General features: G+C 36.5%; 1 protein-coding gene across 1 annotated transcript in view; it reads right to left on the bottom strand.

Moving 5' to 3' along the window:
- LOC149803199 (uncharacterized) overlaps window positions 1-17,117 on the bottom strand; it is a 141,185-nt gene that overhangs the window by 38,019 nt on the left and 86,049 nt on the right. The window contains exons 15-16 of the mRNA XM_089953903.1: window positions 8,170-8,271; window positions 11-86 (exon numbers count right to left, since the gene is read on the bottom strand). Coding sequence (XP_089810029.1) covers window positions 11-86; window positions 8,170-8,271 — 178 coding nt within the window. The remainder of the gene's footprint in view (window positions 1-10; window positions 87-8,169; window positions 8,272-17,117) is intronic.

Raw genomic sequence — 17,117 nt, 5'->3', positions numbered from 1 at the left:
AGTTACCTACCTTTTATTGAATGGAATATAATAACCTTTTGGGCTTCCTGGTTTCAACTGATAACAACTTTCTTGTGTGGTAAGTCCTAAACAATTGCAAGCAGTAACATTAAACAGCATCAAGTCAAATTATCATAGCAACATAATATCACATATAAATTGTCACAATTTAACATAACTTTTAAGATATCATTGCCAAATAACTGAATAAAAGTCAATATGCTGACATGTCAAAAATAGACTCTCCAAATTAAATTCATTGGCCATTATGAACACAAAACCTGTGCCATACTATAACTTATAGAAAACATGAGTCTTAAGTGGGTCTGATATTGCTCACATGGGTAGTAGTATTACAGCTTCTGAATACTTATACACACAAATATTGAAACTGTAGATTGGATCGAAAAACTTGGAGCATGCAGTTGGTACAATGTGTCATAATCCTGATATATATATATATATATATATATATATATATATATATATATATATATATAAATAAAAACAAAAAATGTCTCCAATACTTCAATACTAGAAAGAATAAAGCTCTAACCAAACATATTAAACTTGCTTGAAATGTGGTCAGGTAATTCTCTGCAAGTAAATTTATAAATCTGGACATGGGTTTTACAAGAATTATCATCTTATTAAAGAATTTAATATGTGAAGGAATTTTGATCTTTTGATTATTTAACATGCAAGGGTTAGGGATCAATTTGTATGTCCTTCAAAGCAAGTTGTTAATGCTGCAAATATAATTTCTAAAACGCCTAACTCCCTGTTATGTGTGGCACAAAATATATCATGTATTAATGTGTTCGTTTTGTGATGTGCTTTATTGTGTTTGACAGAAAGTGTTAAATCGTTTTATTGTACTGAACAAACTTAAGGGTTATATTCTGTTGAAAGAGTGTTCTAAGAATGTTAAGTCAATTAGACAGAACCTGCTGATCTGGGTGGACTGGTTGGCAGAATGGTCTAGCAAGGTTTGAACTGGATTACAGTCAGTCCTATCAGCCAAAGAATGACATTATGTGTGGGTTTCTGTGATAGGACAGGACAGGTTTTGTCAGACTCAATGAGCCAAACAGATTTTGCCAACTAACTGGATTGTATGAGCTAAAGATTCTGCCGACAAACTTCACTACACTGGTACGCATGCAGTAAGACATCAGGAGTGGTTGCTGATGCACAGTGGATTTTCTCCTGGGCTTGTGGCACACATGGAAGCAGCAAAATGATCTGTGGTCTAAGAAAATTGTTGCCCAAGAACTTTTGGAAGGTAAAAGTATCTTATTCCTGTTGGGCTGAAGCTTTCTCAATAATTTCCAAAGGTGCCAAACACAGCCTTTCCCACAACACTTTTCCCCAAGACATGAGTCCACATTATATACTGATATAGTAAGCATTTTGATTTTCCTTTGACACTGTCCATTTAAATGAATGATATTCAAATATATTTTGATTACACAGTTTAAATACTGTACTGTTGACCTTCCAAATGAGAGTTCATCAGAAACTGTAACTATAGAAGAACTAATGACAACTCAACATATATTCATGATGTCACCAAGCATAGTAATTATCAATAATTACAGATAAAAATCAAGTTTTACAAAACAGGACAGAAAAAACCCTCAACCAATTACACTATCTTTTCCTTCAACAAAGTGCTCATCCCTGTTTCTCTGAATGCAGGATAAGCTGATGACTTTGGATGGAAAATAAGACCTGTAAATATCAGTTTGTTATGTACAAAGAAACTGCTGAAACTTGAATGGACCCAAAACACAATGTAAGGAAAGAAAATGTTGTCAAATCAATTAGTTCACCACTCCCATGAAATTCAGCTTTTCCTCAATATAATGTGCTTTGTTATAACATTATTTTTTTTACAATGCAGTACCATGACAGACCCAAAGATCAAAATTAAACATCTGTATTTGAATTAGTCTAACAAATGTATACAATACAGGTGGAAAAAATGTATACAAAACAGGTAGAAAGAAAATGTATACAATAAAGAAAAAAAATGTATACAATACAGGTGGAAGGAAAATGTATACAAAACAGGTAGAAAGAAAATTAAGCTTAGTATTATACCTTTATTTCCACTTTAAAACATTACTATTTGACGAATTAAAAAATTCCCACTACCCTAAGGTTCCATATTATATGGTTATTGCTATGCATATCAGTACATTATGAGGTCTGTAGTTATGGACCCCAACCACCACACCATAACAATGATGTCCAAAAAGATATATCAAGTGAATTTTTTAGTCATTTATGCTGTTCTGTCAATACTGATCCCATAACGAACATTAGGAAATAAGCTCCATTATTTCTTGAATCCAGCAATCCTAGAAACACTGAGCAAAAAAACAAAACTCTGGCTGACTTCAGGAAAAGTACTCAACCCATACCCACAATAACTCAGAATATACCTAGAGTGTGAACTGTTTTAGACACTGCTCCATTTTCCATTTAAACTAACTACTAGAGATTTCATGGCCTAAGCTCTTGGATCTGGAACAAGAAAGACAAAGGTAGGTGGGTTGTGATTCCATCTCAGTGCAAATACATTTATCATCAAATGCCACCAAAGTGCGTAAACTGACTGAAAAATTGACAAAAAGTCGGTGTGCAGAGTCTGGTCCCTTCTCGATGGAGAACTGCACAAAACATTGAGTCTGCTGGAAATGTGTATTTGAACTGCCATCTCATGCTGGAAGCACCAGTGTATAAATTTCCAGACCAAGATGCACAAGTTGAGTGATTGGGTATCACCTCTGTATGGGGTATTGGTAAGTGGCCAATACAGAATCATCCAACATTATCAGGATCACTTTCTTTCACAGCTGATCACTCCATCAAAAGGCATTAACTATAGCCTTCATTTCTAATAGGTTAGTATCGTCTTCACCTCTAGGCACTAGTTTCCAACAATCACGGTGAAATGTTGCAAAAGGTGAGACCTCTAGTTGAACAATCTGGCATCCATATATACCATACTGTCCAATTTGCGCTTCCCCTGAGGAATTCATGCTGTAAGCTACTTTGTTTCTTGACACTCAGACAGGAATAATTTTATCTTGGTTGAGAAAAAATTGTTCTAATTTATACTAGCAGAAAAAAGGTGCTACTATGTAAGGAATGCCACTTGTAGTGGGGGCATACAAATGTGGAGCATTGGAATCAACTCCACCACTGCAATTAGCCAAGCCAGAAGATGCAAAAAGTCTCTCATAGAAACGCACTTCCTGCTTGAACCCAATATTTATTGACAGATAACCATGCAAGATGATAAACAAGATTGAGAGGGTCCGAAATTCTATAACCAGATGAATGAATTTGTTGAGAGGTTTTTTATTTTTTTATTTTTAATGTAGCTTTAACAATTTTTCAGTCATATCGCTACGATGTCTGCAGTGTGACAGTTTATAGTGATGTCTAGCACTGGGGCATCAAGCTGCAGACATGTAGCATCATGTCCCACCCAGTCATATTATCCTGGCACCAGTCCTAACACTAACCTCTTAATGCTGAGCACTAGGCCACCCAAGCAGTCAAGTGTTAAGAGGGGATAAGATCTGACTTTTTCCCAGTTCACCCAGGTGGGCCAAAAGTTCATAACCTGCTGCAGAACAGAAGTTACCATGCTTTTATGAAGGATGATGTCATCCATAAACACTGAATTCACTGTCGACAAGGAGGTCCTGAACAAGGAGACGATACAGTTAACTCCATTCATAAATGCCCAAGGGCTGAGACTGAGGCTGAAAGTCCTGACAAATTGTTCCTTCAAAGGCAAATCAAGGTAACTTGCACAAATTTTGGATGAATAGGACATAAAAGTATGCATTTGTCAAATTGAGACTGATCACATAAATTCCTCCCTCTTGTTGGAATGCCAAACTGATCAGGATGTCTCCATCTTGAACATTGGTGCTATATGAATCTATGTTGTTGACTGAGATCTACCATCAGTCTGAGTTTGCCAGTGGCTTCTGGGACTGCATATGCCTGATTATAAGATGACTTGACTATAAGTTGCCCCTTGCCCTCCCTATCTTTTGTTTGCAAAAGCTAATTTATTTTGGACCTGAATATAAGCAGGGATATACTTCAAATCAAATCCATCTGTAAGGGGTGACTTGTTATCAGCGAGTCAGAGCTGTACTTGGAAAAAGATTAACAAACCAAATTCATGTTTTGCAGCACAGTCATTATGTTTTTCTGCAAAGTCTATAAAATTTTTGCTTTAATGATCAATCATACGCATTAGTAATTCACAATCTATGATATCCAAGTGAAACAGTACCCAGTAACTGAAAGAACATTGATGATTCAGAAACTTTATGTGGGGACTGATTTTGGGCTCTGTAAGTGAAACTCTAATTACACAGTTTGTGAAATCTAGTTAAAAGTTCGCTGCACCTGAGTAAGTGTCAAATGTGTAGAATGATTACAGGAAGTTAAAATAAGTACACACAGTTAAATGAATCAGCTGGGGCATTCTTGCCATAGGAGTTACCATAGCATCCATTATTACTGCAAGAAATGGCAAAGCAAAGAGTTTTCTGTGCTTGTGGCTTGTATCCCACTGTTGCCACCACAAAATGTTGAAGATACACAGAATAGGGAATGATTATTAAGTTGCAAATGCTGCAACCACAATTTCCAAGCTTCTAACTAGCCATTACATGAATGATGCAAAATGTATGTGTATAAACACATGAGTTTTGTGATGGGTTTTATTGTATCTGACTGTAATTGCTTAACTGTAATAATCTATTGGGCAGAATGAACTCAGTTATTTATGTTCAACTGACAAAGTGTTCTATGTATGTTTACTCTCTTAGGCAGAAACTGCTGATCAGGTCTGAATATGTTGCCTGCTTGTCAGAATTCGCTAGCAGGCCACATAGTTGATTATATTGTGTTCTATGACTTAAATGTGTACAGTCATGTTCTGTGTGCCAGACTGAATGACCTGAGCAGATTCTGTTCACTGACTAGATTACAAGAACTGAAAAATTCAGCTGACTAACTGCAATCAGCAAGACAGCACAAGCAGTTCCTGTTTTAGATTAAACATTCTCCAAGGGTTAAGCCGGAATGGTGTCAATATGAGAGACTACTTACACTGTTCCATGATCTTAAGCAATGAAGATCGTTGCTAAGAACTTTTCTAAGGTGGAAGAATCTTATTACTATTTGACTTAAGCTTTATCATCAAAGTTACCAAAGCTGCCATACATAGGCCATTCCCATGGTGCACTTTGCCTTCAGTATGGCTGGCCTTCTGCATATATCCATTGGTTACCTGTGCCAATAGTTTCTTTCCAAATCTATATGGGTCTCTTGACAGTAATGGTTATGTTCCATTATATATATTCTGGGTCTAAAGATTTGGTGCTCTGTAATTATCTCACATATATTAATAACTAACTGACTGATGCGGGTGATTGCTATTCAGATATGTACCTGTTATAAAACTATTTAAAGTTTGTACTATTGACCTTCCAAATGAGGACAAATCATAAATTCTATAAACAGGAGAAATAATGGCAGCCCAAGGCATTTCAGAGACCTAGCAGCAACTACAACCCTCTTCATCCACAAGATTTTAATAATTCATTGGTATTCTACACACAGGTCTTATAATATAATTATGTTTTGAAAATATTATAAACTTATAGTGTTACTTGTCATATTGTTCTTTCACATTTTGTTTCAGCTTAAATTAATAACCATCATAATCCCTAATGAGTATTATTTTGTTGTATTCTAAAATTTATTCTGTATCTTTTCAAAGGAATAAATGCTGCTTAACCACAAACCTGTACTTTTGAATAGCTCTTAATATCTGATACTTTGCTTGGTCTCCTCTGATAAAATTGTAATTGCATCCAATGTGTACACATAGTTTCAATATGAACTTACCAGAGATAAGTCTCTTGACTACTTCAAAAGTGCTAGAAACAAAAAATCTTCTGAGACCTTGATGATTTAAGCTCACATTCCGGGTCTGATCAGAAATAAGGCCTCAAGAGTGCAAACAGGCTCAAACAACCACATGCAAGATCACCTCATTAATATATATGGATATCTTTCACAACTGAATTTATTTGAAATCTTGATGATACAAGCTTACATACCAAGTCTGGTCAGAATCTGTTCAGAAAAATTATCACAAGTGTGTTCATAAACTCAGCCAATCAGGTGCATGACCACCTCATTAGTATGCATGCATGCTGCTCGTAACCAAGTCTTGAGATCCTGATGATACTAGCTTACATCAAAATATTACCAGAAATACAGCTACTAGATTGTCCACATGCTCAGCCAATCAGATGCAAGATCACCTCATTTGAATGTGGATGTTGCTCATACCTGAACTCATCGAGAACGTAATAAGTTTAAATACCAAACCTAACCAGAAATAAAGCCTCTAAAGTGTTCTCAAACAAGCATTAATGGAGGGATATACCAATGAAAGACAATGAATGATGGACAAGATATGTAGGGCCAACTTATAAGTTCATGTGGCCTTTGGGCAGGAAAGCTGAAACAAAAATTCAATTTTTATGAATATCTGAATGTATGGGCTGGGAAAGAAACACCCATCTCTGTTAAGCTTGGTGAGACTGTTAGATCTAATTATGTGCACTTGTGTAGGATTGGGAAATCTTGCCAGAAAGTGAGAATTTGTATGCAGGAAATTAGGTTTCTCAATGATTTCACACACACACACCCAAGTATGACCTCATGGTAGATTTCATTATTCCCACCAAAGATAGTTTTGATTATTTTACTGTCATTTCTAAATGGAAAAAAAATCTGAAAACAAGATGGCAGATCATTGGTATAGTTGTAATAGAAAGACAAATACTATACTGTGGATTTGCAAAATAGTTTGATACTAATTTGAACAAAATGAAAAGTTTTTGCTAAAAATATTCTCTGTTGTAAACAATTATTTACTGCTGTCAGAAACAACTGTACTATTTACTTGTGAAAACAATTACCGGAACTATTGCAGGTGATGACAGCAAGATTGTAAGAAGGATTAGCCCATTTAGTGTCATCAAGTGCAAACACATGGGATTAACTTCAATCATATGTGATGTGAGATAGGGCAAGCACACCTCATGTCATACTTTGTTGGCAGGAATAAGGTGATGGTAGTTTGTGGGCTTAATGCCATTTTTCAGGACATGAGAGACCACACATGGCAGCCAGTATATCTGTTGTAGGAACAACCTAGCAAGAACTACCAACCCATGGGAAGCTAATGGCAAGCTTTACCCACAATGGCCCACAAAAACAGAGGTGAGATGGCATTGATCAGTAAAGATGAATGCCTTAGACTACTCAGTCACCTAGGGACCTAGACAGGAATGAAGCTGTTTCCAAATTTCTGCTCATGAATTATTAGACTATGGAAGGAGTTTTCCTGCTCCTAACCAATATCTTTGGTTTATAATTTGTCTCACATCCCTGAATATAAAATTATGAGTTTTCAACAAAATGGCACCCAACTAATACAATAAAAATAACCAAAGGCCAAAGCCTCCACAGAAAGTTTTGATATTTCAAAAGAGTGTACAACATTTTATCTACACTACAATTTAGGTTGGTTGATTGGCTGTCTTTTAATGGCACTTTCAGTACTTTGAATACATCATGCCTGGGATATGGACATTAAGTGCCTTTGTGAATGAGAGATTTGACTATAACATGCCAGGGAAATGAGAACTAAGTGCCTTTCCTATGGAGATATTTATTTAACCATATCATGCTAGGGAAATGGGAACTAAGTGCCTTTCATAAGGATTATTTAATAATTAAATTTAAACTCGGAACTGTAGTTAAAATACACAAATAAATGAGGGTCTGAACATAAAGAATATAAAGAAGTGATGATGTCATTAAAATAAATCATACTAACAATGCACCAATCAGAATGATTCATCTAACGTAGGGTTAGATTTTTTTACATAGGCATTCTGCCTGGAAAGATTTTATTTATACTTTATGGGGTTTCATATGAATTTCTTAAATGGTTAAACTGTGTTACCCAGGATAGAGGCAAGAAAAAAATCTCTTGAATGGTATGCTAATTCCTCATAACTAAAAAGCCACTTCAAATTAACTCACCAGGTGCTCGACCTGCCATGTCATTCATGCAGTCTTTGTAATGTAAGGCAAGCTTGTGATAGAGATTCTCCTTGTCAGTGTCTTTACCCCACTTCATCAGAGCTGAAGATATATGAATCAATACAATTAAGTGTCTGCACAATAATATTTAGTGCACCAACTTTGAGTGGTCATAATTAAAGAGTGATCATTTTTTTTACATGTATGAAACTTGAAACAAGTAATTTTACCAAAAATTAGTATTTTACTTGCATTTTATATGCATTCTGTATGCAGTGTTTGTGTTCCATTTGCATTCTGTTTACATTCCATTTGCATATTGTCTGCATTTTATTCACATTGGTATTTCACCTCAGACCATAATCTCATTACGTGTTGTTGACAATCTCAGAAAATGTATTGTGATTTTGCATTTAGTGATTTCAGCATCCATTTCATTTTGTCATTTTTACTCACATGGAATGAAATAGAAATGCATTTGTAACATCTGGGGTTTTGTTTTCAAGACTGTTATTGTGAAAGGAAAAAACTATAGCTTTTGTATCTTACTAAAAGTGATATAATGAAATAGCATGCATAAAAGTAAAAACACTGCACTGAATTTACAATAAATTAAAATATAACTTAAAATACCAAAATAGTTGTTAAGTAATTAAGGGCAAATTTTATTTAGTTTTCATTCAAATGGTACAGATGAAATCACCAGTGATTATATCGTAACATCAGTGTCAGTTGTTTTAGTTCCACCTTGACAAGAACAATGTCATGGCTAGTAAGGGCGATTTTTCACTCTAAAGAATCTAATCCTGAATTGATATGTGAAATGGCATTTGAAGATGGAAATTAAGTTGCAGCTTTAAAATAGTACATTTTCATACAATTCATTGTTTTCTTTGTCATTCATTTTTCTGCATTTACACGTTTTCATTTCACATTTTCCAGTTTTGTCAAATGCATTCATCATTTTTTTTGTGCATTCATTCTGCATTCATTTTGCATTTTGTTTGCATTCATTTTGCATTTACTCAAAACTGGACCTTATTAAATATGTATGCTGTATTAGATTTGACTGTATTTATAGGTTACTGCTTTCATATGGGAAAATATGAGTTTTTCGGATGATATACTGCAAGACCCTGGGAGTGCAGTATATCCATTTGACAAAACAAGTTCATATTTTCCCATATAAATGTAGTAACCTTTTTATTATATGCTCATTTTCTTTTTCAACCTAAGGCTTAATTATATAAACAAAAATGCATTTCAAGAAATGAAGTAAATGAATTTATGCTGTATTCAAAACTAAATACACAAGTGCAGATTCATCAGTACAACAAGAACAGCATTATTAATGAGCACATAACACCGCCCAGAAAAATTTGAACCTAGCCGCAAACTAGACAGCACTTTGGAAACAAAGTGGCATTTGGGCCTATTTAAAATTGAAAATTAGAATTATATTCTGAATGAATGTGTGATGCAACAACTCTTCCATTTGGTCTGGAATGAATAGATTTTGGTATTTTTGTCAATCCTACAAACTTTTGTGATTATGGACTGGATTTATCTGTGTTAATTCTACATCAAGTACAGCTGATTTCAACAGCAGAGCAGCATGTTGACATCTGCAAATGTGTTTCTGTTCTGTCATTGAATGTTTGAAATCATAATATGCAAAAAATATGAATTCTTTCAACTGTAAATATCAAAAAGACTATGGAATATAATGTTCATTTCATTTTGAGTGCAGTATGGAGGATGTAATTGCACTTGGAATGTAGTCAAAATTACATTATAATTTTGAAGATGAAATTCAGGATGTAAAACTGTAAATATATTATTTGCCATTCTTATTACCAGCTAAAGAAGACAGTTTATGCCTTGTCACTTTCATTTATTTTTAAGGACCCTGTTTGTCATCTATCGCTAGCCTAAGTCCGAAACATTTTATCAAAAACGTTAATGTGGAATGTGGCAAAGCAGCTGGTATTTGCAAGTCCATGAAACATCTGCTTTAGGTCATTCAGAAAGAAATGTAATCAAGCAAAATGTAAAGCATCTATTATGTGAGTGTACATAATTTGCTTACAAAGTAGTTTCTAATACACTATCGGGCACACATGAGTGCAATATGAAGTGCATGTTAGTGCAATATTGTAAAATACTGAATGATTCTGACAATGTAAAGTTAATGGAGAAAAAATGTGCATATAATAAAATGATTTATGTATAAATTAGATCCATTATACCTGATACTGTTACATATTATGTAGAACCTAAAATGGGTAATTTGATTAGTGATTTGAAAACACAATGCTAAGAAATCACAGAGTGAACAAAATGAAGGATGATTAAATGGAAATGCAGAATAATTAGATGTATTTGGAAGAAACCTAAAAACAGTAAAGCAAGTTTTGTGGATAATACTTGCCTGATCATAATGTGTTAAGAATTCATCCCTACCTCACAAATCCACACCTTCCAAGCTAGAAGTAATAATTGCCATATCTACTGATTGTTTCTGACACATAAGTGCAAAATGGTCTACTTGCATTGGTGGGATTCAAACTAGAATAATCTCCCCATGGATAGAGGGCCTGACACCAAATCCCATAAATTGTCAGTTACTACTGGAGTGGATATTCATGCTCTTCCACATATGCAAGTGTGTGTGTGTGGGGTGGGTGGGTGGGTTTGGAAGGGTATGCCTATATTTTGGCTGTATATAAATTTGTTTTAAAAATTTACTCTAAACCTAGTTTCTTCTTCAAATGCATTTCTGTGTCATGATAAGCTAGAAAAATAGGTAGGAGGAGGAGGAGGGAGTTACAAGTCCTTAATATGGAGTTTTCTCTGTCTCCAATATCCTAAGAAGTGAAGCAGCTTTGAGTTTTTGTGTGAGATATGGGTCAGAGTTAGCACACAGTCAATGCATGGATGCAGTTTAGAGACAACAGGACTAGAGTCATCATAAAGCTGATAAATAACCTGCAATGATAATCTGCTGTGCTTCTGGTATCAGTCCCACCAGGTAAAAATGAGCCATCAAGATGAAAGGTTTCTATGAGCTTGAGAATGCCATCTCTGACCTCCACCCCATGGCTTGGATGATGTCAGTCAGGAAGCAGTTGTGCTCAAATGCCATGCCAGTGATGACTGCCCTAACCCCATGAACTGATATGCTTAAGAAATTCAAATGCACTTGGGTTATATACTTGCATGCTGAGAGGATAACCTATCATATCAAGGATGATGGAGCCTGAGCAGAAATATTGTCCCTTCCTTCTTTGAATGGTAAGAAGAAGCGTGATCTCAATCTTCTGCTCAGCTCAGTTTGCTTTAGGTTTGGAGCCCTAACTGGGTCATGTAGATGACCCTGGGACAAAGGATTTAAAGAAAATAGCAGTGTCACGACAATGGGCTGATTCACCATGAATGAGAGCAATGAAAGCAGAAATCATAAATCAAACTGAAACTTCATAGTATAAATACATGTAGTTCACTGATTTTTTTTACTGATTTTGCCTGCTGTAGCTAATGGGCTAGTCAGCAGGTCTTGTATGTAATGTGTCAACAAGGGAATGGGATGTTATTCAAGTGGTAACTTAATCAACTACACCAAATCCCAAAGAAAATTCATCTTTGGATCAATGGCGAAACCAATAGCTGAGAAAAGTCAACATTTGCAAGAAAAGCAGAGAGATTTTTATTCTGGCTGATATCATGTGCATGTTCAACATCTCTAGTTTCAAATGGAAACCTTCATTTGCAGTTGATTCAGCAAGCACAGAGAATAATGGACTGCCCTGGTTTCAGAATGTAGATGGTAAATAAAGTTTCCTGCTTAAGGTGAATCATCAGGACTAATCAGTACTTAGATTATTTCAATCTTTTGCAAAACAGTAGGAATCAGAGAAGGGATGGGAAAGGCATACTCAGCAAGACTGTTCCAATTTGGGAAAATGGCATAAACTACTCAGGTTTTTGGCGACACTGCAAACAAGATGAGAGTAAGAAGCTTGGTGTTTGAACTTGTCACAAGGAGGACTTTCAAAGTCAACCCCATTAGGCACAGATTTGACTGAAAAGGCTATTTGGTACAAGCATCATAGAGCGAGGATTATCTGATTCTGCTGAAATAATGACTCTTCTAGGATCTCTACATGCATGGGTTGTGGCAGACTTGAATGTAGATGTGTTGACATCAACACTATCTGAGACAATCATAAATGATAAGTGGCTTCTGAAATAATAGATGACACTCTTGATAATGGAAGAATGAAAGTAATTTTGCCTGAAAACATATCCTGCCAAGAATTAAAGGTACCTGCCATGGTCTTGATCTCCATGGAGTTGATATGCAAACACTCCCCTGATGGGGCCAAGCCATATTCACTTGGAAGAAGGTCAGGAGGTATGTACCATTGTCAGCCATGCTGCCGTTCAGTGCAGATTGTTGATGTCTGGTAGTGGATTATTCAGTGAGATACTTGCCATGAACTATGGGACGTCATCCCGTTCGCTGAAATGTACCTCATACAGTACAAAACTTTGATCACCAGGCCTATTAGGCAAAGGTTTGGCAACCAATGAAGACAGAAGGGTGACTGCCTGGGAGGTTTCATGAACAGGAAATCATGACTTCATTGAGAAGACCTTAGTGACAAAGATACTCTGAAGCACAGGTATGACTCCTCACATGGAGGGGTAATGCAACTAAGGTGATCCCTAAGGGTCATTCTATCAGAAGACAAGCTCAAAACCATCAGATAAATGAGCTGGGATTGAATGAAGTGAGTGTTTTTCTTCTTGACAAGAAATATGACATGAATCAAAAGGATGTTCACCATGTGTTTCTGGCCTGTATGGTCTGCCTCATAAAGAGAGTTAGTGATCAATATTGGAGTATCCATGCTGAACTCTGGTGTCTGTAAGTGTATGTTGAAAGACCTGTTTTTAAAAGGTCTGGAATAAGAATATGGTGGGGTTGGTTGTCTTATGATGGAACTTGTCCAGTGTACATTCATGTGAGAGCCACGGGTTGTTGGAGGCAATTTTTGTGATGAAGGGTAAATATTTGCTACGTGTATGTTAACTGTTGTATGAGTTGAAATCTAAAAACTGTAACTAAAGTGGGATGACTAAGCTTACATTATGGCTGACACTATGAAAGACATTGTGCTGACATTAGAAACCCTATTGTTATGTATACCTATACTGTGTCCTTAACTTTTATCTATGATTTGTAGGTCATAATTTAAGCTAATAGTCATTTGTAAACAAATGTCTGATAGATAACTTTCCTCCAAGGTTTTTGGATGTACTTTAAGATAATATCTGTAAACATGTTGACATGGTCTTTTGACCTCAGAAAGTTCTGGAGCAAACTTATGACCCATATCCTGGTCATCTTATTGTGTGTTAGTTTTTTCTAAGGTTATGATAGCAAAATTATTCCTATTTTAATATCAGTCTAGTGGAATCACTTTCTGTTGTATTCAGACACACATTCACTCGAAAGGAATCATTTATTTAAATTATTCATTGGAATTAAAAAGTGCTCATTGACTGTTTGTCTAAAAAACTATGTTGGGATTATTGTGAATTCATTTAAAGTTGATTTTATTATGGTACATCAGGACTATTGGTACATCAAACTATTCAAGACCATAATGGTATATCAGCACATTCAAGATTGGAATTAATTCAGAACACTCTAAATGTTTTGATGTGTCATGGAACTTTTAGGTTTATTTAGTATTTAATTTGCAATACTGTCAGTTACTTTTAAATTTTCACTCTGTATTCTACGGAAATAAATTGTTAGTTGAATTTTACAAAACTTGATGGTTTTGTTTCTTTCTGTTACTAAGTTTAAGACCATAGAGTCCTAACACTAACGTTAAAAACAGGAATTGTTGAAAATGAAGCCTGCAATTTCCTAGCTACACTACTGATGTAATAGTCAGGAAAACTCTGAGTGGGATGCCAACACCAGGCAAGATATTTATCAAAAAGGACCAGTAAACATAAAACACACTTTCCCAAGTAATGCAAAAATATTTAGTGGACTTGAGAAAGTACATATAGTTCAGACAGAAGACAAGTGCACATCTGAAAACCCCAGTCTTACAAAATAAAAGATATACATAACACATTCCCATATCATAGCAACTGAAACATGATGAGTTTTATTTTGTTTAACTCCAACGTTTTTCCTAAAGTTGGATCTGGCTGAGCATTTCGATTGAAAAAGGGTTGACACTGCAGAAAGTACCATCTCCAATTCGAACCTGAGAGTACCAATGACAACTGAGCCTATAACAGGCCTTATCCTCCCAATAACTGGAGTCAAATATGAGAGTCTGGTCTACAAACTCTCTGCACTGCCTGCTTGTCTAGTAATGACCAGATCTTCTACCAAATTCCCATTTTTCCAGGACTGGTGGTCATGGAAAAAGACATAAGAAGAGGGGGCTGGAAAAACAATCTGAAGCTGCTCCAAAAAACAACTGTGGAATTTGTTGAAGGAAGGTTGCTAGGAATGGAGTATGATGCCTAAGCAGGATGTGTATGGATGGGAAGAGTGGAAAGTCAACAGTAGTTGTTGGAGGCTTAATGAAGGAGAAACATTGCTTCCTATCTGCTTCAACAATTGCCTCCTGAATTAAGAGCCTTAGTGCCAGACAAAATTTGATTGAAACTGAAATTGCTACTGTTCTGCAGTGGCAGGTATTTGATCTCTCTGCCTCTGATTGTCACTACATTGCTGATAGGACTGAACTGTGTTGTGCCAGCAGTAAGGCAAGCTGGAGAAGCAAGTCTTGTGTTGCCTGCTTCTGCACCTCTTCTGTTCTAATACTGTACAATAACTGCATCCTGAAAGGTGTAGAGTAGACAACCAAGGAGTGATGTAGCTTCAGTGCAGATGAACAGAGAAAGGAGTTTTGTTGCACCTGGTCCAAATTAGCTGAAACCATCAGGGTATTAGCCATTGAAATATAAAATTTATCCACTGATTTTACACAGTGTCCAGGCAAGTATCACAGCTGTCAATGCCTGCATGGGTGACTGGGAAGTATAATGGAAAGATATCAGAAGGTTGATTAGTACTACAGCTACATGGATAGTGGGCATATGTGGCCAGCTAGACAGTTGGGTCTGGCACCACGTGGGTGGAATAGATGGTTTGGTAAGCTAGATCCATGAACACACCATAGAACTGCTGGCCATTATGTAACATGGCTTGTATAAATAGTCAGTCACCACCTGGTATAGCTAGACAGCTAGCAGAATGTGCTGGTCAACAGCTGGAACAGCAGTGTACAGTGTGTAATATACAGATCATCAAAATATGACAAATACCCCATGCATCCAGTCTTACAATCTCTGAAGCCATGCTCCGAAAGTCCAAGTCCCCAGCCACAAAGAATTTTCCAAAATTAATGTTCAAATTAACAAAATAAACATTACAAAATGTAGCAAATACCTTATTACAAGACTATACTGGCTTTGTTGAAATATGTTTGAAAGTCACAGAGATAATCCAGGATTAAGGAAGACCAAGCAGTATGATCTGGATAGTACAGAGTGGAACTAGCAAACATTGAGTAGCTGCAGAGAAAGAGATCTTGCTATGTCAATATGTTATATAGATGGGAAAGATGAAAATTTCATCTATCAGAGTTTGCTGGATTTAGGAGAGAGCACTGTTTATTTTGTTATGTGACAAGATTGGCAAATGAACTTGATGGAGAAACTGAGATACAGTTCCTTGAGATGTGAAACAAATGAACTTGCAACTTGCGCAAAGCCAGATGGATAGGGATAAGAAAGTATGCTTTGGTCAAATCATGACTGATCAGAAACTTGTCCCTCTTGATAGAAGGCCTTATTGATCATGGTGTTTCCGCTCTGAATTTCCATGTATCTATGTATGTGTTGATTAGGCTCAGGTCTATAACTAGCAGGAGTTTTCCATTAGCTATTACCACTAGGAATAATCAAGAATTAAACCCTTTATTATCTGTTTTTTGGGATCAAGTTGGACTGCCACAATGGAAAAGGGGTGGGGTGGGTTACTAAATAGGAGCTGGCTCGATAAACAAACTCTGAAGCTCCTCCAAAACAGGATTACCCAATCACTTTGCAGAAAAATCTTGATCCAATGTCTTTATCTAAGCTTGGGACCTAGTATCTAACCAAGTGTGTAAAATACTGGAGAAAGGAGAAGGAAACTTGCAACTGCCCCTTAGAAAAGAATACCTTGGAAGTCCCTGGGGATCATATTTTGCCCAATAGATGATCAAAGATCTTAATTCTTAATCTTCACTAACTTAGGCAGTTTGCAGAAGGATGGATGCTCATCCTCATTATTAGTAGCGTCTAATGAGTCTACGATTTTGTAGGCTGGCTTATGGATGGCTGATCAAGGTTTAGCTAGCATTCATTCAGAGGGTTATCCTTCTCCAACACCCAGTGGAATGGAAGAAGCAGCAGCAGCATTGTCCATTGGCATATTGTGATATCTGTCCATGTCATAATCAGTCTGACCCATTTACTTAATTGGCCACTGGATACCTGACAGGAATGTATGGCTGGAATGGCCAGCTGGGCATAGTGGCTGGATGGATGGCTTGGTTGTTGTTCTTGGGCTTAACGCCATTTTTCAGCACAAGATAGGCTATACATGGTGGCCAGTATAACTGGTGGAGGAAGAACCCTGGAAATCCCAGGGAAGAACCACCGACCCACGAGAAGCTACTGGCAGGCCTTCCCACGTACCCATGCTAGCCAAGCCTTGGACTCAAACCTGGATGGCTTGGTAGTGATGCTGATGTACTGGTTGTATGGGTCCCTACAACATGCCATATACAATGGGATATTTGAGCAGTTTTGAGCACAGCACATAAAAATGACAACCTCAGGTTGCCAGCTATAAAAGCTGG

This window comes from Sinohyriopsis cumingii, chromosome 3, assembly GCF_028554795.1.
Source record: "Sinohyriopsis cumingii isolate HCF-2022 chromosome 3, ASM2855479v2, whole genome shotgun sequence".
NCBI lineage: Eukaryota > Metazoa > Mollusca > Bivalvia > Unionida > Unionidae > Sinohyriopsis > Sinohyriopsis cumingii.
The sequence above is the reverse complement of the archived record's forward strand: the minus strand, read 5'-3'. Positions and strand labels throughout refer to the sequence as shown.